The sequence below is a fragment of the Psilocybe cubensis genome, chromosome 7 (assembly GCF_017499595.1).
Source record: "Psilocybe cubensis strain MGC-MH-2018 chromosome 7, whole genome shotgun sequence".
NCBI lineage: Eukaryota > Fungi > Basidiomycota > Agaricomycetes > Agaricales > Agrocybaceae > Psilocybe > Psilocybe cubensis.
This window is the reverse complement of record NC_063005.1, coordinates 1,064,324-1,087,806: the sequence shown is the minus strand read 5'-3', so window position 1 is coordinate 1,087,806 and position 23,483 is coordinate 1,064,324. Positions and strand designations below refer to the sequence as shown.

The following is a 23,483-nucleotide window of genomic DNA, read 5'->3' as shown; positions in this document are numbered from 1 at the left end:
GTTTTCCATGGTCAAACAAGAAGTGATAATAATGATATTGATTGTATATTCCACAGACCCAAGTCATAAAGCATGATATTAAGCTAAATTACAGTTCATCCCTGCTTGTCCCTGTGGCTTCAGCAGCTCGTTGTCCAAGAGGAACTTGATCGGCGTCTGACGGTGCCTTGACATCTGGGGTGGCTGTTGGAGGATGAGTTGTGATGGGAGCATCGCCAACAGAAATGCTGGGTGTTTCTGGTTTGTCGAGGGGCTCCTGGGGAACTTTCTTTTCTGCTTGTTTCTTCTTCATGTGTTCGGGGATGCCACCTATCATAGCGCCATATCCGTGGGTATCATGGTAATTGGCCCCGCCTTCCAACATTGCTTTTTCAAAGTCAATAAGATCTGTATATCCTCCATGCATAAGAGCAATCTTCTGTGCTTCCTGCTTTCTTTCGATCTCTAGCTCTTCAGGATCAGGAACGAATTCCTCTGCTTCGGCCTCCTCGATGATCTGGGTCAACTCGGCAGTACCATCCAAGACAGAGTCAAAGAACTTGATCAATGAATCATGTTTGAGGATACCTAGTTGGCGTGAACTAATTAGAAAGCTGGAAATGGCACAGACAATAACAAGTAAAACGGACCTGTATAACGTATAGGTGTGGTGGATCCAGCGGGGTATATAAGTACCTTGCCTTCCTTCGTATCCTCAAGACCCATTTTAATTGACGACTTGCCTTTGCGGTCACGATGTGACGCAAAGACAAGGTCAGTATGGGAATATTTGTTGGCAAGCACCTGCCATAAGAGCGGCACCTTCTTATCCTTTGTTAGAAGAAGGGTGCGGTGCTTCTTGACGTTCTGTAGGTGGAATTCATCAATATACATTTTAGCATTTAGATGGAAATAAAACGAACACTCGAAACCCATCCCGGAATATCATCTACTGAATAAAATTTCTCATAGGCTTTAGGAACTCGTCTGGTAGCAAAGTACCAAAAACCACTAGCAGTCCGTTCCGCATCATAGAGAATGGGGGCCTGTGTATTTCCCCTCGGGAATAGCTGTATTAAGTGTCAGTAACTGCTCCGGCTAAAGAAAAAAGACCATACCTTGACGGTGGGGAAGCCTTGAACGCCCTAGAGCTTCGGTCAGCACCTGTCCACTCCGAAATGGATATCACCCACCTGTTCTGCGCAAAGACGCTTATTTTTCTCAGCATGGCAATTAACGGCGTAGGTGGGAATAAGAGGATAGAGTCCAAGAGCTGCCTTGCTGTACTCCGGCACCATTTTCTGACAGTGCTACAAAGTTGGCCTTCAGTTTACGCTCTAATGTAAATGCATAAAAATACCTACCCCACACCAAGGAGCCACAAACGCGACCAAGCTCGTTTGCTAAAGGACGTGTCAGCTCTGCTTCAATCAACTCTAGGTAACAGACTTACGTTGGCCTTCATCGCTTGCTTGAATGTCTTCGCATCCAAAGGTTTCACAAGTGAATCTTTCGGGAACAAGCCCGCAGACACCAATGAAGGGGTCAGGGCAAGGGTGGTGAGAGCAATGAGCTGGGTGGCCAATATCATGGCTGTAGGGTCTATCTTCTCTCAAGGAGGACTGTGGAAAGAGATCTTGCGATATTGAACATGGTATTTATGGAGGATTCCACCGAATGCACTGACGTGTCCTGATGGCGGTCACCGTGTCACTTGTTACAAAAACACTTTCCCGACGTTATGTGGTTCTTGTGCCGGTCTTTCTTCAACCTCTTCATATACAAGGTCAATATCTGATCTCACATCCCCAAATGATAGAATATAAGCCAGATCATCAGGCTTAAACATGGCCCAAACGACATGATTTTTCTGAAAAACGCCAGGCAAAAGAACGCATTTTAAGTCGTATATATGCCAGTCTTCTTAATCCGGCGCAACTTTGTGCTGGTTCTCGCAACTACGGCAATATTTCTGACAATCTTTAGCCGGTTCCTTTGAGATGAAGCGGGATAACCAATGTACTGGCATTTTACCACGCATATACTCGTCCCTCAACTTATTCTCAACATTAGTCCCAGAAGGCAGCGGGTCCGAAGATATGGACATTCAATGGCTTAGGATCATTTCCTGTCAATCTTTGCCGCTCTTTCTCACCAAGGTCCGCACGTGGAAATAGACTCGACATTGTCTCGGGAGTCGGAAGGTACCTCGAAGATTATTACCGTCCTCCGGTTCGTCAAATTGCTTGTTACTCTGAGAGTAAATCTAAAATATATGTATATTCTTCCGAAATCCGGGCTCACTCCAAGGGTTCTATTAAAAGGACTTGTATTTATTCTCAAAAGCAAGATAATAATGGTAAAAATACATCCCGTGCGCAGGTAATAAGTCAATATTGATACAAAGCTAGTCATTGGCAAGCACCGTCCGTTCAGTATCTCTCTTCTCGTCTACACTCCGCGATGTCTTCTCCATCCAGAAAGCCAGACTGTGGAAGTGATGCAGAGGAGAGCTGTAAAAGCGTACCGTGGCAAGTGGTTGGGATGAATTGTGTTTGGATTTTCTGGCTTTCTAGCATTCCTCTCAAATTGAGCAGCATTCTTTGTCCGTCGAGTCAGTATCGATTCAATTTTTAGGACACCTCAACACACCGAGAACAAACAGCTGACTGAAGCGCCCTCCCAATTGCAAGACCATAGAAGAAATTTTCTGGTTCCAAAATATCGAGGATGAGATTTCCGACACACACGGCTGGTGTCTTTCATTAGCGACAAGTTTTGAAGGCAATATGCTTGCATTTCTCACCCATAAAAACTTAAAAATGAGGTGCGTCAGCAGCAAATCCACAATAGTGTTAGAAAGCTCACCGAAGTAGTACAATAGCTCTGCGACCCCAAAATGAATTAACACATATTATGACATATCTGAAATGATGGTGGGCACTTACCATCTCGCATAACCATCGCCAACACTGTTGAACGGCCGACCCCGAATCGAATACGAAGTTTCCACAATCCATTTTCGGTGCGTTCGAAACATGAAATAATGTCTTCAAAGAATTTTTTGACCGTCAGGGCCAGAATAACTACCGCAGAACAATGAGAATATATTAGACATCATGTCCCTGCGGCAGACCTACTTGTTTCAAAAGCAAAGAAAGGTATCCAAATCATAGAAATTGCCGTTGTGCATATTGAAGTGGTGCATTGGGCATAACAATGTGGGTAACCGATAGGTTTATCTTGCGTGACTGACAAAACGCAATACCAGGTTGGGTAAATCAATCGGATATGTGGAAAATAAACCTTACAATCCGTTTTTACAATTATCAACACAAAACATACGATGATGTGAGCTGTCGTGATCTGCGGCGATGACTGGTCAGTAATGCAAGCCCTTGTTTTTTTTGGAAGAGTCACTTACGGCGCATAATAATATTAGGGTAATAAATAGAATTTTACTCTTATACAAAGCAGTTGTCCGCAAGATGCAAACCCCTATCACATGCCCATTAGCTTGGTTAAACGAAATTGGGAATGAAATACAAAATCACATTCAATTGTGAGAACTGAAACTTGACTGAGAACGCCAAACGATACCAAGAAGCTACGACAGCTGTATAGTTTAGGATGTTTGTAAGCGGGGTATTTTGCAGGACTCAGCCAGAGATGCTTACAACTATAATAAATTAGAGCGTTATCCTTGTTGGAAAGAAAGAAATTACTCACATGATCGGATGGAGAGGCCATAAGCTCATCTATCGTTCTTTCATTAGCCATCATCGCATATCTCAACTACGACATGGACCTCACAAAGAAAGCTGTATAGTACAGTGACGAGGGTGCCATATCGATTCTAGTGCATTGTGAGTTCCGGCGCTTTGACATGCACCTATTAGATTCACCAAGAAGAATAAAGAGGTCCCAAAGGTCTTCTTCGCACGCCATACCCTCTCCACCTGTTATGCACTGTCAACGGATACCTCCAAAACTGTTTCCGTGCACTCAAACCTCAATATCCAGCGAGATAAGCATGTCCCATATTAGAATCGTGACGGCTACCACTGTCGGCCGAATGTCAATTTCTTCCCGTTACCCGAGGCAACGTCGAGGCATACGAACCAGACAAGTACTACTTTTCCGGTAAGAAAGCGTACGACGAAATATTACATCTGGCACCTACTTGAGTAGTTTTGAGTGACAACAATAGATCAATTGTTGTCGATTCGTAGTGTTGATACAAGTCTGCCATCTAGATTGTGTCCCCTGGCCAGTCAAGGGTGACTGTAGAAAACGGCAGACACTGGCGGGGAGTTGTGGGGAGTGGTTAACTTAGGGTGTCTCGAGGGGTATCATCAAACTCAACACTGAGGCCTTTAGTTTATAGCGTGAAGGCCGGGGTGACTGGCTGAGCTTACATCTGAAACCATTCGGAGAACACCAAATGACGAATAGATTATATCCGATGCGGCTAAGAGCAAGTGAGGAACTTCCCAATCCTGATTTAACGTTCATTAAGAAAGCACACGTGCATTTACTGATGTCTCTTGAATCAAACCAGCACATTCCCAAACCTATCCCTTTGCCAGTAGTACACGACCGTTAAGTGTTGCCATAAGTACAGACAAATCCATGGTACAAGAGAACTTTGTAGTCTTTGAATTATCTGTTATCTTTATCTTTCTTATCAATCAGTGAGTCGTTTTTCGTGCGTTTATCTTTATCAGTGTCCTTGTTGGTCGGAACCTGTCACGACTCGTCAAACAGGGTAGTGGTCTCAACCCGTGAAGTCTTTGAATACACAGCAGATTGTTGCACAAGAATATTACTTCTTACTAGATTTTTTCACTGGTGGAAATCATTGTTAGTAGTTTAGTAAGAATAATTAATGCGTGAAACCCGCTCGTTGGAGCCAAGCTCAAGGAAATGATGCCCATCATTATATATAGTGGATTAGGTGATCTAATGTAGAAATAAGATCAAAAGGTTGTTATGATGCTTTCGGCGTCCAAAGACAAGTAATCTCTAAAGGCGTCCAATGCGATAACTATGCTTAAGTTTTAGCGTAGTAGTGTGAGACGTTACTTAGTTTTGAAGGCCTGAATATAGCCTCCAATCCTGTCATGGCATAAATATACACCGATAATCATCTGCGGTAAGCGAGGTAAATAGTACACTGAAGCATGTCAAACAATATGTTGTATTTACAATCAAGTGCTCGTTTGCACCAGATACTCATAAAGATACAAAAAGCGAGGGGTAGCACCGTTTATTTTTTCATGTATATCTGCCCACTGAATACCTGCCTTCTGGGCCTGTAGTCGCGGAAATATTCGTTCTGGAAAGTGGATCTGCAAACGCGTCGATGGTGTTCCCAGTTATGTGTGGTCCCATATCATTCAGGCTGATAAACGAATTGGGATAGTCTAATTGGGACATATTTGAGGCCTTAGTTTCAAGTATTCCTCGTAGGTTGAGTAGTATCCTGGGTCAATGTTTTTATACATGGTGGATTCTTAGAGACTGCCATGTTGTAAACTCACCTTGAACAAATCGTAGCTTGTAGACTTTTCAGCAAGCCTACAGCGAGATATGATGCGAAAGGATCAAAAATCCATATCAAGAAATTGCATATGGATATAGCTGCAAGGAGGCAATCGTAGTAACATAAGTGCTCCTCAAGAAAATTGCACTTCTTTGGAAGTACTGACATATAATGACTGAACAGAGATATTATCATCACACCGACAATTCATCAGTCTATATGGTAGAGTCGTATGAAACAAAAAGGTATACGGACCAATATAATACAAAATTCCTAAATAAATAAAATTAGTTGATAGAGTCAAATCATGTTATGGCTGTAAAAACCGACCATCTCGTGCAAGAATTTTGATGATATTTGCAGATCCTGTAACCTTCAGGTATTGGACTGTCAAACCGCCACGTTAGAAGCTATATATACTTTGTATCATGATTCATAGTACGACAAACAGGATTGATATGATTTCCAAACAGTAAGCACAAATACCACTATCAATAAAATCAGATGACGAAGTTCGGACTTAAAGATAGACAGACAACTCACTGGTCTCAAAGCAAAAGAAAGGGATCCAGAATGCGATTAACAATGGTTGACACAATGAACTGGTGCAACCTGACAAGCAGCCTCTGAACCCAATAGCGCTTGCGGGTATAACTAATGGGTGTCATATCGTGCCATTAGCAGAAGGAAGATACCAATCTTACATGTTTCGCGTTTGAATACGATTAAAAAGCAAGTTAACATGATGGCCATTGAACACTTGCAGAGATTGAGATGATTAAAATTTTCAGTTCAATCTAATATTGAGGCTTACTATGCACAGGCAAACGAGCACACTCAGAATAAGTTTGTTCTGATATAACGCATGTGTTCGCATTATAAGAACACCTTGAATCGTATGTAAATGAGAGCTCGAATGTCCGAATAACAAAATATTAACGACTCACACTCAATGACCGCTATGGATACCAGATCCAATATTGTCGACGATAATTCATAGTTTTTGCAACTATATTAAGATCAGGACAGGACGTAAGAATGGCCAAGGATACTGAATATCGTACAACTGGATCGAACTTCAGAGAGGCAAACTTCCGGATGTTATAACTTAACGAACCTTGACACTCGGCGAAAGCATAAATTGAGCTTGTTGAAAATGAAAGAATTAAGATTTAGTCATATCAGCGGAAACGAATTTCGCACCAGAGAGATCGAAACCGAATAGAAGAGGTGGAATATATCGGTTCTACAGAATAGTATCAGTGACTGGCAATCATTGGTTTAAGAACCATTTCTCACAAGAAAGAATAGAGTTGTCCCAAGCGTCTTCCTCGCCATCCACACTCTGGCCACCTAGAAAGCGCACAGGGAAAATGAGATATTATGCATACACATATTCGAGCCGCACCTCTGCGTCCAGCGTTAGAGCCATATCGTACAATAAGAAGGAAACCGAGGCCACTATGATGAGAAACAAGGTTGTCGTCATTGACAAAGAAAATGGGATACGATATGGCAACATAACCAACCAGTTGCGTACTTGGTCAAATGTCATTAATGAACTATGAATGAGCTCAAGAACAACAACAAAAAATACCTTCGTTGCAGATATGCTAGTGAGGAGACCAGGCATGGATGGAATGCCATTGTCCATCGGGACACTGAGCGCGTTCTCTAGATGTCGATCAAATTGTTTTGTTTGGAGGGCTTCACGAGGAAAAAAGCAGGGAGGCGAAAGGGGCGGTCGTTAAAAGCCCAGTTGGTCGCACGACTACTTGATGCCGAGTCAAAACGATGTAAAAATATTTTCACCAACAATGGATTGGCGTTTCACAAGTTCAGTGAGAACGATCATCTAGAACGTATATTGCCCCCGTATGGTTTACTTTAGTGCGGAGTGCAAAATTCCATTTCAGGTCGAATCGACGGGTTTTGTTCGGGGTTGAGGCTACTATGAAAATGATTTTGCGTGTGACTCTGCAACTGGGTAGAATAAGGCGCATGCAATAGAAGCATGTGCACATGTCGACCATTATTGGACAACTGTAGGTATTCGAAGAAAGATTGAGGCTCCATTCGACCTTTTTTGTCGTGAGATTATGGGTTAATGTGCACTTTCTGGAAACGCATTCAGTGGGGATCTTCCGAGCAGCTCCCTGTGACATATGTACGCTTGAATTATCCATCTGGAAGATCATCACTATCTGTTCGTCTCCTTCCTGCCCGTCCTTCGATCTGTCGCAAGTGTCAGAGCTATGCCACGGCGTAGCAGTCCCAAGTGTCAACAATCTGCAGCAGAATAAAGGGCGGCATCAGAGTGGCTGTTGATAAGAGTGACACTGACAAAAAGTGACATCTCAGGGCCTTTTAATATCTTCTCACTAGGGGCAGGTGTACCAGCGTGGGAGCCACCTTCAGGGCTCGGCCTTTTCTTCCTCAAAGAGGTGTCTTGCTGATACAACAAGAAAATTAGCGCCGTCAAAAAATTCATGGCTGGAAATAAGCGGTGCTGGAAGACCGAGTGTTATGTTTGGATTCGTTTTGCACCAGTCAAAGCGAACTTGGCGGATCCATACACTGGCACTCTTTGTATATGTTCAGTGCTCACGGAGTTGGGTGATCGGAGATGGTCCTTTAGAGGAATGATTAAAGATGTTGTTCATCAGCTATGTGATCCCAAGATATCTCCAATATTGACGTACATTTTTAATACTTAAAAGTAGGTGGGTAAAAGTGAGCAGAATGATCAGGACATAAATACAGGACAACATAAAAGCGTCAACATAAGCACACGAAGTAAAGTTTTGTTACAACGTCACAGATCCGTTCGATTAATCTGTAGGAACTGTTTGTTACTCTGATGATATATGAAAAGAAAAATTCGGCACACCTCCTGCGCAAGGGATATCCATTCAGTTATTGAGCGGTAATATTCGTCATTGCCCTTGTCCACAGGTCGATCAGCATGCCATAGAGTGAAGGAGGAAAATTGAGCCTGAGGAGTAATGTGGCGGACAGGAAGAGTGTCTTGTGCCTCGACGATCTTCTGTTCTTCTAGTTCACTGTTGACGTCGGGAACATTCTGGGTAGCATCTGTTGGCATGTTCTCGCCCTCGTTTTCGTCCTCAATCGTCATTGCGGTAGGTTTTGAAGCAGCACTGCGAGTTAACCGTCCACGAGGCCTTTTAGTTGGTTTTTGAGCCTCGGCCACCATTACTTTCTCGCCGGTGTTTGTTTTGTGGCCTTGGTTGTTATTGCTATCCGTAGCTTTGTTGTTCTGTTCGTTTTCGTGACTTTGCCGACTTGGGTTTGATGCTTCGCCGCGTAAGACCAGGCCAGAGTATCCTGAAGGTAGATCGATTGTAAGGCCATGTATAGTTCTTCCTCTGAAAGTTGAAATGAATCGCTTGTCCGCGTCGTCCATTACGGGAGGAGTAGGTGATATTCGAGTAGTAGTTGATGAGACAGACGTTTGCGATTCGATTGCAATGGTAACCTCCGACGTCGTTTCGCTGTGAGTTTCGTTACAGGGCGTTGATGTTCCTGTCAGATTTGTGGACGATGCATCTAATTCCATCCTGTCTTCTACTACGACTGGTTCTCCTTCAACTAAGCACGATATAGTGTCAGGTTGTCTGTCGATCTGATCCATTATATTCGTACCCATTTCTTTCAGTGGTTGCGTTTTCTCCACGTGCATGTATGCAGATATGGACGCAGGGCCGTTATAGTCTATGTGAAATGGCATTAGGTTCGGTACGCATGTCGAAAGAGGTGTTTTGATGGGAGATATGACTGTCGTCGTGGAGGAAGTCATTGAAATTTGATACTTGAATTGAAGTCGTATATAAAAAATGTATTGTTGTAGGGAGCGTGGCCAGAGAGGTGGAAATATAGCTAAAGCTGAACAAGCAACATTGAACTTCGCGTATACTCTCGAAATCACGTTCAATCACACTGCACGTGATGTGACCTTCTCTGGCAATATCCGACATGAAAGTTGGACGCGTTCCTTGAGCTTGCCATGACCATCAAATGACCATGAACTAGTAGTTTGATATTCTAAACTATGTACAAAAAATGCGCTGATACCTGTACATCCCATTGGAGAAAGTTAAAAAATTAGAGCCTTGTTTTGCAACTAATACACTTTATCCTGGCTTCAAGGGAAGTAATCGTAGGCCTTTATCGCACATGTGTAACTTATTGTCCTTTTCCATACGAATATAAGTTGTACATTTGTGGGTATTATTGTTAAAGGCAATGTGATAGAATGGATTAATCTAGTCGTTGGTAAATCTGTGAGGGAGTAGTGACTGCCGAAACAATTTTGAAGTTGGCGAATTTCTACTCCCAATGAGGCTGACCTCCAATGAGGCTTCGTCACCTTGCCCCAGGCGATTAGTGAATATGTATGTTGAATTTCCAAATCGCTTCGTGAGCTAAGATGGAAATGGCTGACGCCTGATCCGTGTCCCGACTCTCCAGAAACACGCAATACGTCCATATAATTGAAGATTTGGCGCATTTATCCTAGGTCAGGAAGTGGACGACAGCTTCAAACATGGCGAATGTGACCATATTGACTGGGATGGCGCTGACACATCAATGACCAAATTAGTATCAAGGGCTACATGGAAAACAAATAACCAACCGAATCAACGTTGGCGAAAGACCTCGGAAAAATACTCCGATTCCTTCTTCGCGGTATGAATGGATGATGGTAGAAAGTGTCGATCGATAAGGATTCACGTCGACCATGGTGTCCTTAGCAAGTAAGGGCATAACGAGAGTCGAGGATGCTCCAGTAGTAATAGGAGTGCTGACGGCGGGTGAATAGATAGGCTGACTGCTTTGAACACGAGTTTTGACAACGTCAAGTGGAAATGTTGCGAGCCATCCGACTGAATTGTAAAATAAATAAGTTTGACCTACGATGAAGCTGAGCTCGCTTACATACCCACACCAGCGATTCCTCCTGCTAATAGAAGCGCAGGCCAGGATACCTTTTGCGCTCCGGCCCCGTTCTCGCTATAAATAGTTGAGGATGCAGACCCTGTTGTGATTGGAGTGGAGAAATATCGGCAGGTAATTTCGTACTAAAAAGAAATGTTAAAACCTTCAAGGTATAAAAATAGAACTGTCGAAGATATACGGCTGCAAAATATGCCCCATAACCACAATCTCGCAAAGCGGTGGCCGTTACACCACGGTACAGCGCAGAAAGTCCTCCTTCTTTGAATATTTGGAGGCCCACTTGCCGTGCAGTTGATTGAGTGAGAAGCGACTGCTGGCGAATTTTAATGAGCTCCGTTGGTGTAGTCACGATCCTACAGCGCACATTGCACAGTTTGAAGGTCACACTCGCTTCTGTTATGAAATATAATCCGGACATACGAAGAAACGATGCCGCTTCCTGCACCGGCGAGTGCAATCTGCGAGATGGTCGGTATCGAGTCTGGATGGACCATTTGCAACTTCAGGAAGAATCGGTAGGAAGCAAAAACCAAGCCATTCATCAGCGCAGTGGTTGCCTATGGAGTAATTAGATGCCTAATGCTTTTCTGTCAACAAAATAGCCCCATACTAACCAATGGCGAAGTAATGCCTTTATACAGTCCTATGAATTTCTCCTCTTTAATAATAGTGGCAATAGCAGGGAATGTTGAGTGATATCTGCTTGTAAATGCAGGATTTTGAAAGCGAACTTTAACTAACGAAGTTGGAGGATATTCCGTAAGAAACACTAAAGTCTGGTTGATTGAAACAATATCCACACCTGTATCAAAAGGAAACCCGACGACAAGACCAGTCATTCCCTGCCATAAGTGATATTAACAGGAATTCATTCCAAGAGTTCTCCGTCTTCCAAACGCACTGCTATTGTTCCAGCAACAAAATCCACTGTTGGATTAAGTCCAACTTGATCCACCACTACGATAAATAAACCCATTAATCAACACTTCAAGTACGATAGGAGGTCTGGATCTTTCACCTTCACCGTCATTGGGACCCATATCTGCAAGCTATTACAATGATGACTAGAAAGCCCTAATCAGGACGAGAAGCACAGAAAGTTGCTATCAGGGTTCGCAATCGGGAGGATCTTGTACGAGAACCCTGATAGGGAAAGATCGTCTCGTTTGCGGGGGAAGCCGAATTGAAAAAGACTAACAGAATGTCTGCGATAAGGCGGATCAAATGAAAGTGCATCATACACTGGTCCGAGGGCCTCTCAGTTCTCAAGTCTCAAGTCCACTCAAAAATTACGAAACCCACCACCACTACTCGCCAGCTATTTTGGCTGCCATCGAGCTATACGTATTCCTCCAAGTGGCGCCAATGCATTCTCCTGATATCAACGGTCCATGGAGTGATATGTCATGTTCCGAGCCTTCTAGTTGTGAAAGAATTGGCATTCCCGTGTACACGACCCATCGAGCACAGAACACCCAGTAAAAATACCCCATTGTTCCGACTGACAGGACAAATATAGCATCCGAAGGCCGAAGTTAGCTAGTTTGACACCTACGAAGAAAGACTATGAATGTTCGATAGACAGTCATCCTCAAACCTTTCCATGTCGCCAAGGCGCTGTGACCGACATCTATTTCAAGAATTGCAAAGCTGTCGCCTTTCAGCCTCGTTCTTCAATGCAAGCCCAGCCAATAATCCAGCGGACCATCCATAAACTGGCACTTTCCCTCCGTTATCATGTCAGATGGACACGTGTTGCTACAGCTTTACCATTTCTATACAATCGGTCCGAAATTAAGGCAACGCGTGTTCACAGCGAGGCGAAGCATCGTGGAGGAAGGCGGACAAATAAGGGCCTTTATATGCTTTCTTTCCTTCAAGACCATATTTGATCCCCATATCCTTCGACGGCGCCCTCCAACGACTGCAAGACGATACTATTTGTGCACGATAAGTTGTGGTCAGTTTGCTATTCTCAAAGCTATAGTGCTTTTCATCATTTGAACGATGATTAAAACGAACAATTGCAGGATTAATAGGCCTTCAACCACCGTTAAACGCCTTCGTTTGAAGCATTAAGCAATATTCTATTTCAAGCCAACGATGTTTCCCGTCAGCGATTTCAATTTTGTTGTAGCCGGAATTGCTACCTTCGCCGCCACAGTCGGTTACGCATGCTCTCGCCGACTCAACGCCAGCTCGTTCGTCTAACACCATACTGTGGGATCTGGGAGATGCTTAAACTGTAATGCAGATCTTTTAACACACCCTCTGAGGAGGTACCGCAGCATAGCTTTGCTGGAGACAGAAGGGTTGAGGAGAAAGAATCGACAATCCCTTCTCCGCACCGTTCTCTTGATGAACCGCAGATGGAGGTCGAACTGAAGCAAAACAGTGATTTATCAGAAATGGAGGTTGCTGTGCCCTCTTCTACTACCTCAAGTCCGGCTAGAAGAGACTCGTTGAAGAGAAAGATTCCTCACGATGGATTCGACGAGCCAGAGAAGGCATGTACCATTTCTGATACCATTACTCTATAATGTTGACTGTGCGACAGGAGGTTATTCTCGGGTATCCTCATGTAAGTTCTCTTAGTCTCTGTCCGCAGCCACCTTTGATTATCGATGCTTCGAACCAGAATCTAGCAAATATTTACCCTAACAAAAGATGTAGAACACCATCATCAGACTCTGGGGAGGTTTGTATGATTTCTTCGAATACCCCACGGCATCGATTAACATGCATCACAGCTCTCTGCACCCGATGTTGCTCCGCCTGTAGCTGCGGATTCAATAGCACCCCTTGAATCTACTCCGGAGGCAGAAAGAGTAGGTGTCCTTGAATTATTTCAAAATGATACCATGCCTAATGTTGTTCAGATTCCTGAAATGCCGGCTACCCTACAAGATTCTGTTTCGATCCCAACTCCAGCTACCGAGCCTCCTCAATCGCCCTCACCAGCTCCTGAACAGCCGGAGCAACCAACGAGACGACCTTCTCCAGTAAGTTCGGCAGTAAATTACCATAAGGATTACTCTAATCTGATTATATTCGCACATTACAACCAGACTCCAATTTCTGCATTCCCTCTATCCATGTCGGTGCCAACACCGCAACCAATTTTTGCCCTAGAGATAACTCCGCGACCCGCCACTCCCAAAGCCTTCGTATGTATTTTTCTCAAGTGGGCAAAGACCTATCTTTCCTCACCTTTTTGTGATCTAGTCAAACACATCTGGTGGGTTCGCGGCCTTCGCAGGGTCGAGTTCTCCTTTCGCTGCTGTGAATAAACCCAAGACATCGGCATTTAAGCCAGCGAAGTCTATCTGGAACACCAGCGATTTGACACCTCGCCAGAATGGGGAAGAAACAGTGAAAATCCCATCGGCGTTCACACCAGAAACAGAAGACCATGCAATTGCTGAAGCTAAAGCCAGCCCCTTGCATCCAACGGAGAAGTATACGCGTCAGTATACGTGTACATTTATGAGAACGTTTTTGCTAATTTCGATGTGTTAACTTAGCTATGACTGGAGAAGAGGACGAGGATGTAGAATTGGAACAGAAGGGAGTTAAGCTGTACACCAAACGCGGAGACAAGCCCTTCTCAGAGGGCGTCCTCGGTCATGTCAAATTACTATCGAATCGATTAACATTAGAAGAGCGAATCCGTGAGTGGTCACACATGATAATGTGCTTAATGTGATGCTCATCTTCGTACAGTCTTCCGTCGCGATCCTCTGTGGAAGGTATCGATGAACATTCGCGTTAGACCCTCTGTCCGATGCACCTATGTGCCAGAGGAGAATGTACTCAGGTTGATCCTAAAGGAAACTGTGGAAAAGACGGACCCTAAGGGTGAGGAAAAGCAAGAAGTTGTCATCTATGCGATTAAGGTAGGTTTTATTGCCATTAATACTCTTCAACTATCTTTTCTCAATATGCGACCTAAGCCTGGAAGAACTTGCTCTAAGCAGGATTTCAAAGACTTTGCCCAGGCCTTGATGAAGAGCTCGCATTTCAAAGAAATTTCATCGTAGACGAGCAAGCAACCACTGGGCAACTTTTTTCCTTTACTTTTGGGCGATGCGTATGCAGGCCCTTTGTACATTATTTTTCGACCACCGCTGATGTGTGGATATTCGCTCTCTCATGGTTGTGATCACTGGCTTAGTTGGCAGATGATCTTTTGCGCCGCTTGTGGATCGTCCTACGTCAGCAAATTGGCTGTGCCTGTACATTCACGATGAAGACGCAGGTCGTCTTTACTGCCTTGTGCTACTTAATGAATAGTGTATGATACTCACCATCGCTGTTTTCTTTATTATATTGTTTATCTTGTACATAGTTTTGTGTAGGATATGTAAAGTATGTAGTCTCAGAATCACATGTAGAAACTCGTTACAATCTTTGCGTCTTCGCACACAGTTTACTTGGAGAACGGAGTATCTTTGCCGTGCGTTTTTCTGCTTGAAAAGATTTTCACACCCGCCATATTATTCATCCCCTTTATAAATGCAACCATCATGGTGGCTCATGGTGGTTTCGGCGCCAAATAGCCTGACGACCAATTTTACAGCCATCACCTCTGGTGTCTTTGCCCCAGTACTTACTCTTCAATTGATAAGACGCTTTTTGAATGTAATCTTGGTGGCCAAAGGACTTTTAACTTTTCAAGATGTTCAGCTTTTAATCTGCCATTCTTCAATGTACGTAAATATCAGCGGAGAGCGCCCGGTGTTAGGATTAAAGACAGCCTGAGAGAAAGAAGGCGGAGACCACACAGGGGCAGACCGTGACCGTCAGGGGCAAAAATAAACAAGCAATCATGATGTGACATATGGCTACATATGTGTGACGGTAACACCGCGCACCATCCATTGCCACCAACGGTAACCATCATCCTCTCTGCCCCGCAAAAGACCTCAAAGGTCCTTCGACGAACAAACCTGTTCAATTCTCTCTTTTGCTAGCACATTCCTTACTGCAAAATTCAAATCGTTTTTTTTCTTAACAGTCAGCTCATTTTCTCAGGATCCAAATTTTGCATACATAACTGACGGCCCACTTTTTTGTTGAATGTTGTCCAGCCCAGTTCTAACACTTAATCCCCTTCTAACCACTCAAACGCATCAAATATGTTCGCCGCTTCTACCTTTGCCGCTCTTATTGCTGTTGCCGCACCTTTGCTCGTGCGTGCAGATGTGACGCCTAGCGAGCCCGGCCCTGGTGATGTCTTCAACATTGGTTCCCCTTGCATCATCAAGTGGACTGGCGACGCCGATTCTACCACTGCATGGAAGAACATGAACATTGAGCTTATGACTGGAAGTGATCTTGGACAAATTCATATCACCAGTAAGTTGATTTTTGGTCTCTATTTGTTTGATGACCGAACTATTGTACTAATTCTGTCGCTCCCCAGCTGTTGCTCAGAATCAAGATGGAACTGAAGATGGCACCTTCTCATATACTTGCCCTGAAGTTACTCCAACTTCAGCTATCTACTTCTACCAATTCACTTCCCCTGACACCTCATCAGTGACATGGACAACCCGCTTCACTATTGCATCTTCCACAGGTCAAACCACCCCTCCCCCTAATGCCACTCAACCCGGCACGGACAAGGCCATTCCTTGGGGTATTGGTGCTCTTGTTGACCCTTCAAAGGCTGTCCCACCTCCTACCCGCGGAACTTCTAACCCAGGAAGCACCAATTCTACAACCACTGGCACCACCGGCACGACTGGCACTACTGGTACAACTGGAAATACCCCTGCTTCCTCCTCATCCAGCCCAGCCGTCAAGAGCCCCCCTAACGATCAATCATTGGCCGCGTCTGCTACCACCGATCCTTCTGGCTCTTCAGCATCTCCTAAGCCCACAAGCGCTGCCTCAACCATTGGCTTTGACAACCGGGTATGGCTAAGCGTTGGTGCCTTCGTTTTTGCTACCCTTGTCTGGTAATTCCACATAGCAAAGTTGTTTCTGCTTTCTTTTAGTTATTTTGGGGCGCTTTTAGTCGCGGACATTAATGCTTTTTCATCATATATCACTCTTGGGTGTGGAGGTACTTACAGATACCATTGGTCGTGGACAGGTTATTTTCCACGCAAATCTGCTCTTTTTTGTTTATACCATCATGCTCTGTTCACTCCTGTTGGCGCGCCATCCGTTGACGAACTGTCTTTAAGCAACACTCTAAATTGCTCTCCGATTTTTTTCACTTTCATGGGCGTGGTTTATTGCATTGATCGTACTTTAATGGCGTTGATGATCTCTATATTGTTGTGCTTGCATGTTTACGTTCATCTAATGTGACGCACTCTGGACATCTGCATCTTTTCATTACCACAGGCATCCGTAGTACATAGTAATTACAATCATCGGCATTCTCTCGTTAGCAAAATCCTACTAAACTTGATCATTCTTTCGACATTGCAGGCTGCTAGTAGGTTTTTTGAGTATATTCGACTGACGTTTTCTGACTCTCCTGTAGTGATGCCATATATGTGGTCAAATCACGTGAACGGAAGTAACGGACTCATGCCTAATTTGTACAAGATCGCGAACAGCGCTCTGAGCCAGTGCCAGCGACAGGCGCAAACTGTAAATATTTGAATGCCAGCAGTGCCACTGATGGAGTCCCTTCAAGGCAGCCTCTGAGCGCCATTCGCAACCTTAAAGTCATCTAAGCTATAGTAAGTATTCACTGCGTGTATCAATTATGTACATGCGTGAACTCGAACCACTATTCATTGCATTAGGTGACGGTAACTGGGCACTTGCATTGTCGTCGAACGCACACAAAACCCAAACGCCAGGCCACGGGGTACCCAGAAGTCCGGCTTGGCTGGTTGGTGTTACGAAAGTGGACGAAGTCAGACATTCATATTCGGAATCCCACATATTATGATCGCTAAATTTCACTCTGCACCTGGACACTCAATGGAAACTACACTCAGATTCAACCTACCACCCAAACAAGAAATTCGGATGATCAAGGAGAAGGAGAGAGCTCGTGAGGGTGCTCAGACCGACAAGGAGGCGAAGGCTGAGGAGAGAAGGGAGAAAAGGCAACGCAAAAAAGAAGAGCAGGAACGGGCGAAACTTCACGAAGCGGACTTGGAGAGACAGGGGGAGAATGACCACAGGGAGAGCCATGTGAAAGAACACGCAAGTTCCAGGGTATGTGTTGGTATCGCTATCTTTCTATTGCTATATACCTGACGGTAAATGTAGGCATACACTGAGCGGTCTGGTTCATACAAGGACAAGTACGTCGTATTGGATTCTTGAGACCTCATGCAACAACGTGTTGATGTTGCTTATCATTCATAGATTTCAGAGGATGCGAGAGCGATACGACAAGGTCACCGCTGTATGCTCCTCTCACTATTACTCTTAAAAGCCTGGTGAATGACTTTGTTTTTCTAGGCGCACGAGGCTTGTCAGAGAGACCTTGAGCTTTTGAACGCCAAAATCAAGAAGCTTCAGTCTGAAAACGAGTAATTTACATTCATTATTGATTTCCAGATACTTTGATTAAGTCTCTGTCCTTCCATAGTCTCCTCCTTGATGCCATGTTGGCCTCAGAAACGGACCTGTACGAGAGATACTTCGAAAGATCTGCATCAGGCTCGCCTGAACCAAACTCAACCCATCCAACTCAAGTGCCTCGAAACCAACCGCAGGCCCCAACGCCGCGCTCGACACATTACAGGGAACCCCCGCCACCATTTCCAGGTACCCCCGCGTCCACAGCAGGGTCAATGGCGCCGCCATTTTCCACTCCAACAGGAGGAGGGTCAGGATCAGGGGGGTTGCGACCAATGCCACCCCCACCGCCATTTTCCCCGAGTCATCCTTCGGCCAACAGTAATGGGGCGACAAATTTAAGCAATGGAGTAAACACCATGCCCCCACCTGGCATGACTAGTATCAACGGGATGGTCGATGCCCCCCGCCCTGGGTGGTCTCTGCACGCTTCACCGTTTATGTCAGGCACCCCGAGATCTAGGAGAAGGAGCTCTGGAGCTGACCGTAATAATGTTCCTCTGGCGCCGGAAGAGGTTACAAGTAATGGCGACGCACCGCGACCTGATCTTCGTACGCCAGTTCCTGTTGCGTTGGATACTCAGCAAGAAGGGAGTGGGTCTGCAAGGCCTCCTAGGATAAATGGCAATAGCAGTCCAGCAGTCAATGGAAATGGCGCAAATATAAGAACACATGTTACAGTATGTATCTAGATTTTGTATATACTTTTTCGCACCGGCTCATCTCCTATCGCCTAGATTTCCCGTGAAACGACCCCTGTTCGTGACCCGATACACCAAGAGCAGGATGCCAGTGCTGGAGAAGGTCAAATTATGGAACTGGACGTTGATGATGATGTGGGTCCCGCTTCGCCTGGTCCAGAAGCTGGCGCCGGAGTTCATTCTCCTATCGATGATGAAGAGTCAGATGAGGACAATCAAGTTATGGATGTTGATGATGAACCAAGATCGCCTAGTGACCTGTCGCGTCGAGGGGCGGCTTTTGGCAGTTTGATGCGCGGAGGAAGAGCTTGAACCCCTCTCAAAGTAAAACAGAGCTGTCCGTGATTCACGTGAGGCTCATGTGCGAGAGGTAGCCTAAGCATGTTGTATTGGTGTGTTCGATTTTGTATGATTGATATTGCAACTGTTACTGTACATTTTATATCAGGTGTTCATATTGATTCCATAAACTTGCTTTCAAAATCCCTCATGGCTGTTGGATCTCATTTTATTTCTTGCATTTGTCTTGTTTGCGTTTAAGTGTGTCTGAATGGTGCCTTGTGCTAAATGGGCATTTTCACGTCTTTAAATCAGTAGAACCAAAAGCGAGAAGCCTACCATCGTATGGGCTGTCCGTGTCAGCCATCGCGGCTGGTACGGCTACGCGGCAGACTGATTCACACATTTGGATATGGACTTGATTTTGGCGTTGTGGCTGACATTTTGCCGATTAGAAGCATTCGAAGGCATTTTCGAGGCGTATCGTTTGCCGTTTTTCTGTCAGCCTCTCATCATTCAGGTGCTTTGGGTCACAGAGCAAACACAGGCTGGTCTGACCGCGGTAACTACTCGAACAGGTATAAAATGCCTGCATTAGCGGGGCTATATCTCTCATCCCCCCTCTGTTTTCCTTCTTCACCAGGTCGATACTCCTCAGCCTTACACATTCCGCACTCGCAGTCCCTACGTGTTTTAATATGTTCAAGATCATCACTTCTTTTATCGCACTGGCACTTTTCCTTGAAGGCGCCTGTGCTGCCCCGATTTTGAACGTCGTGCCAAATACCTCGGCAGCTGGTGTGCAGACTGACGACACCGCAGTTGGAACGACGCGAACTGCCAACATCCTGCTGAACGAGTACTTCCCAAGTGGGTTAATGCTGTTTGTAACGTGACTGACTATGCGACTGAGCACATCTATGATTTTATAGGTGAGTTTGGCCTCACTAGCAGGGAGGACGATGTTGTAGACGTGGAAGCTGGAGACAGCACCACGCCCGCTGGCTTTGGTGTCTCAAACGACGTTATAAACGGTCTGCCAGTCATTGGTGGGAGTGGAACTAGTGGAACTTCCGACACTGGTCTTGGTGGATTCTCTGGTATCCTAGGAGGTTTGACCGGTGGATTGGGACTCAGTAGTGTAACGTCCGGCCTCGGTTCTATGGGGTTACCATTGGGTGGCTCGCTTCCAGGAGTTAGTGGCGTAACTGGTGAGTCATATCTATTGCAACTGCAAAACGAAGCCAGAGAATTCAACAAACAATCTCCAGGAGCACTTGGTGGTGTTACCAGCGGATTGCCAGCCATGGGAAGCCTATCTGACCTTCCTGGATTGGTAAAGTCTGAGGACGCCAGTATTGCTTGAAGAGCGAACAACAACATTGCTGGTGAGCGCAATCTACTTCACGTACTTGATACATCTGAGTAAATGCTTCCCGGCCAATTGTCCAGAATCGTTCCAAATCATTCTTTGTTCACGCATACACTTCAGTCATTCTTTATCCTGATTCTTATTCCATTTTACTTTCGTTCCAATATGTCTCTCGTTTAGTTCTGCGTTTGTAATAATTTTCTATCAAACGTTAATGTCTATATATATTATCTATTCTGAAAACCAATTCACATTTTTAGCTTCACACTCAATTTGTTTTGTCACTCGCAGTAAATCTCTGAAGATAAAAATCAGTAGTAGCATCTTCTGCTAGAACATTTCTCGATTGTAAGTACAGCACACTAGTACCAACAGAACACAATGCGCAGTTGAATTATCATGTTCATTTGGTCAACATGTAGTGGGATAACACATATCGTAATGGTATGGGACTGATATAGAGACTCAGAGTGATTTTGGGACTATGATGGATCTGTTAAGTTGTATATATGTAGCTATTGAAAACGGGAAACCTTCCTACCTGGGTTAGGTAGGACGTCTTGACCTGTATTATAAATTTGATAAATAGGACGGATGTGTTGCAAGACTGGGTAGATTTTCGATTAGCCAGATGTACTATGGATCGCCACGATCATCGTCTTGGACTCGGTAGTTGAAACGTTCATGGGCCTCTTGAAACCAGAATTATTAATACATGGGATACGAGGCGCCATAAAGTATATCATATGCATACCGGAAATTTGAAGGGAAATGCGCTGGCAGGTTTAAAGGTTGGTTTGAGGCTGTCATCGGACCTTTAAATAATAGTCGGCTATTATTAACGGACTTCAAACTGATCAAACAATCGACTTCAAAAACACAAAGTGTGTTTCTGCTAAAGACCGTATAGTACCGCCCCGTTTGTTGGATGAGCTTTCGACGGATTCTCAGTTGTTCTTAACCACGAAACATTAAATCAATTCTTCAAATTTAAAATCTTTCCGGCGTTGTCAGAATTTTTTCAAGTTCTCAAGAGCATCGTATAGTATAATCTTTTTGTCCCAATGGGTATGAAAGTTAACGTTAGGATCCAATCAGGATCAACAGATTATTTATAGTCTTCCATCACGTGAATGGAGGCGCCTAATTTGATACCACAAATCTACCTTTCCTGTTCTAGTTGTTACACTTCAGTTGAACTTGGTCACCATCAACAGCTCACTTATAGGAAATTGAGGTATCTCCGAAGGATTTTGCTATCCAGAACTTCTGACGGGCTTCTCAGATATATTTCCCAGGCTATTTTTTCTCAGGGTTCAGTTCATGAACGGAGGTGAAGAAGCTGGCATTTTGTTATCCAAGGTCACCTCGACGTTTTACGGTCTACATGATGGATGTAAAACAATTACCACATACTTCAAACGCACTCGTCAAGTCATTAGGTTCTTTGGCTATTGAACCAATAAAGCCTGCTCATGGTATCATTCTGCCTCAAGAAGTTCTGGATCTTATCATCGATGAGATAGGAACGCCTCCTGAGGACCGGGACACTTTTCTAGAGCACCAAAGGACCTTACGATCCTTCCTTTTTGTTTCCAGTGCCTTCAGAACCCGTTCTCTCTCGATACTCTTCAGACGGCTGGCAGTCACCGCACATAACCAACTCTCACTGGATCGCATTCGAGCACTCACAGAAATTCTTAAATCACCATTTGGACCTGCCTTCGATAGCGCGGGCCGCCATCTGCAGGAAATCACAGTATCCTTCCTGCCGGGATTTGAGCATGACGATGATTCCTACCGCGTATTGGGCAGGGAGACGCCGATCAGAGACGTAATGGGACATCAGTGGGTGATTGACCTTTTCCGCACGCTTTACACAAACGCGCCAAACCTGTGTGCTTTTTTCTTGCATATCAAACCAGACGATTCGGTGGATTGGACAACGCTAGACGCCGGGTTTCAACAGGCGCTACGGAACCTCGTTCGATCACGGTCATTAATCCATCTTCAAATTGCACATATATCTCGTCTCCCATCCACTTTTATCAAAGGTGCACAAATTAAAGTTCTCCAGGTCTATCAGTTGCTTGATGATTCTGATGCCTCTGATTTTTCCGCTCCCAACCTGGGCGACATAAATCTCCCCGACCCACCTCTGGAGATTTTTATAACAGATCACACATATCCGTTTGGTACAGATGGGGAGCACTTACAGAGTACTTCATTATTTGCACGCCTCAGAATCTTGGTCACATTCATAGGCTCTCAAGATGACTCTCAAAGGACATGGAAGATAATAGCAGCCTCACCCTTCTTGGCTAACCTTCAACTTGATCAAATGGGTAAGAAGATCAGTTTTGTTTTCTTGTCATACCCTTCAACCTTCTGATAGGTCATATTGAGGGACCCCCACCTGACTTCAACTTAGGCAAATTGAATCATCTCAAGGGTTTTGTGTTAACTCACAATCGCACTTCATTTACGCCTTATGTTCCCGGCACGGATCGAAGCTTGATAGGACTCTATGACCTTCTCAATGTACCTGTGCCAATGGAAACATTCGAACACCTTGAAATTGAATTCAAATTCCAGGAATACAACGTCCCAACCAATTTCTTTTTTCCCGATGAAAAGTCGGATAATCGGCAATGGGACGAACTCGACAAACTGCTGTCAGGACCAAAATACCCCTCTCTGAAGCAGGTGTCCTTGGGATTTCGTGTAACCATCCGTGTCCATCCAGCTTTCAAGGACTTTGATAATCAGGCATTTCTGGAATTTACCGCCAGGAGATTGAAGGACGAATTTCCTCGCTTGAATGACTCGAAGACAGTGGACTTCTCCATTACGGTGGAATCTATGGTGTTAGTAGCTGTGTCAATTTTTGACGAACAATAGGCATCATTTCCACAATTGATTCTGGAGTGTGGCAAATCCAAAGGCTCGGCACTTGAACAATGACGTTAACAAACCTCTGGTCAGGGTTCACTGCAAGAGGGCACAATTAGGTATGCCTTGAAGTTCTAATCAACTTTCGAGTTCCTCAATCATTGCAATAGGTCTAAGTGTG

The 23,483-nt window shown here is 44.6% G+C and overlaps 7 protein-coding genes across 7 annotated transcripts; 4 read left to right on the top strand and 3 right to left on the bottom strand.

The window, feature by feature from the left end:
* Positions 1 to 88: 88 nt before the first annotated feature.
* JR316_0007878 (Thioredoxin domain-containing protein C13F5.05, mitochondrial) lies at positions 89 to 1,570 on the bottom strand (the record flags this gene model as incomplete). Its single annotated transcript, XM_047893600.1, has 7 exons — positions 89 to 567; positions 630 to 846; positions 903 to 1,049; positions 1,098 to 1,124; positions 1,173 to 1,289; positions 1,344 to 1,382; positions 1,433 to 1,570. 7 exons carry the CDS (start codon positions 1,568 to 1,570, stop codon positions 89 to 91), a joined length of 1,164 nt encoding a protein of 387 aa, XP_047746915.1.
* Positions 1,571 to 7,805: 6,235 nt separating this feature from the next.
* Positions 7,806 to 9,176, bottom strand: JR316_0007877 (uncharacterized protein; the record flags this gene model as incomplete). The annotated part of the gene is made up of 2 exons (XM_047893599.1): positions 7,806 to 7,976; positions 8,415 to 9,176. 2 exons carry the CDS (start codon positions 9,174 to 9,176, stop codon positions 7,806 to 7,808), a joined length of 933 nt encoding a protein of 310 aa, XP_047746914.1.
* Positions 9,177 to 10,057: 881 nt separating this feature from the next.
* Positions 10,058 to 11,541, bottom strand: JR316_0007876 (Solute carrier family 25 member 47-B; the record flags this gene model as incomplete). Its single annotated transcript, XM_047893598.1, has 9 exons — positions 10,058 to 10,121; positions 10,179 to 10,428; positions 10,485 to 10,623; positions 10,680 to 10,854; positions 10,922 to 11,058; positions 11,116 to 11,237; positions 11,304 to 11,343; positions 11,403 to 11,458; positions 11,520 to 11,541. 9 exons carry the CDS (start codon positions 11,539 to 11,541, stop codon positions 10,058 to 10,060), a joined length of 1,005 nt encoding a protein of 334 aa, XP_047746913.1.
* Positions 11,542 to 12,604: 1,063 nt separating this feature from the next.
* On the top strand, positions 12,605 to 14,541 carry JR316_0007875 (uncharacterized protein; the record flags this gene model as incomplete). The annotated part of the gene is made up of 11 exons (XM_047893597.1): positions 12,605 to 12,702; positions 12,756 to 12,915; positions 13,059 to 13,082; positions 13,140 to 13,199; positions 13,252 to 13,329; positions 13,381 to 13,503; positions 13,570 to 13,668; positions 13,727 to 13,967; positions 14,026 to 14,172; positions 14,225 to 14,397; positions 14,455 to 14,541. 11 exons carry the CDS (start codon positions 12,605 to 12,607, stop codon positions 14,539 to 14,541), a joined length of 1,290 nt encoding a protein of 429 aa, XP_047746912.1.
* A 1,098-nt stretch (positions 14,542 to 15,639) lies between these two features.
* JR316_0007874 (uncharacterized protein) lies at positions 15,640 to 19,071 on the top strand (the record flags this gene model as incomplete). Its single annotated transcript, XM_047893596.1, has 8 exons — positions 15,640 to 15,859; positions 15,927 to 16,464; positions 17,326 to 17,689; positions 17,744 to 17,778; positions 17,843 to 17,882; positions 17,939 to 18,009; positions 18,069 to 18,738; positions 18,796 to 19,071. 8 exons carry the CDS (start codon positions 15,640 to 15,642, stop codon positions 19,069 to 19,071), a joined length of 2,214 nt encoding a protein of 737 aa, XP_047746911.1.
* A 665-nt stretch (positions 19,072 to 19,736) lies between these two features.
* On the top strand, positions 19,737 to 20,404 carry JR316_0007873 (uncharacterized protein; the record flags this gene model as incomplete). Its single annotated transcript, XM_047893595.1, has 2 exons — positions 19,737 to 19,908; positions 19,971 to 20,404. The coding sequence occupies 2 exons, from the start codon at positions 19,737 to 19,739 to the stop codon at positions 20,402 to 20,404; spliced, it is 606 nt and encodes a 201-aa protein (XP_047746910.1).
* A 1,393-nt stretch (positions 20,405 to 21,797) lies between these two features.
* JR316_0007872 (uncharacterized protein) lies at positions 21,798 to 23,311 on the top strand (the record flags this gene model as incomplete). The annotated part of the gene is made up of 2 exons (XM_047893594.1): positions 21,798 to 22,755; positions 22,806 to 23,311. The coding sequence occupies 2 exons, from the start codon at positions 21,798 to 21,800 to the stop codon at positions 23,309 to 23,311; spliced, it is 1,464 nt and encodes a 487-aa protein (XP_047746909.1).
* Between the last annotated feature and the right edge of the window lie 172 nt (positions 23,312 to 23,483).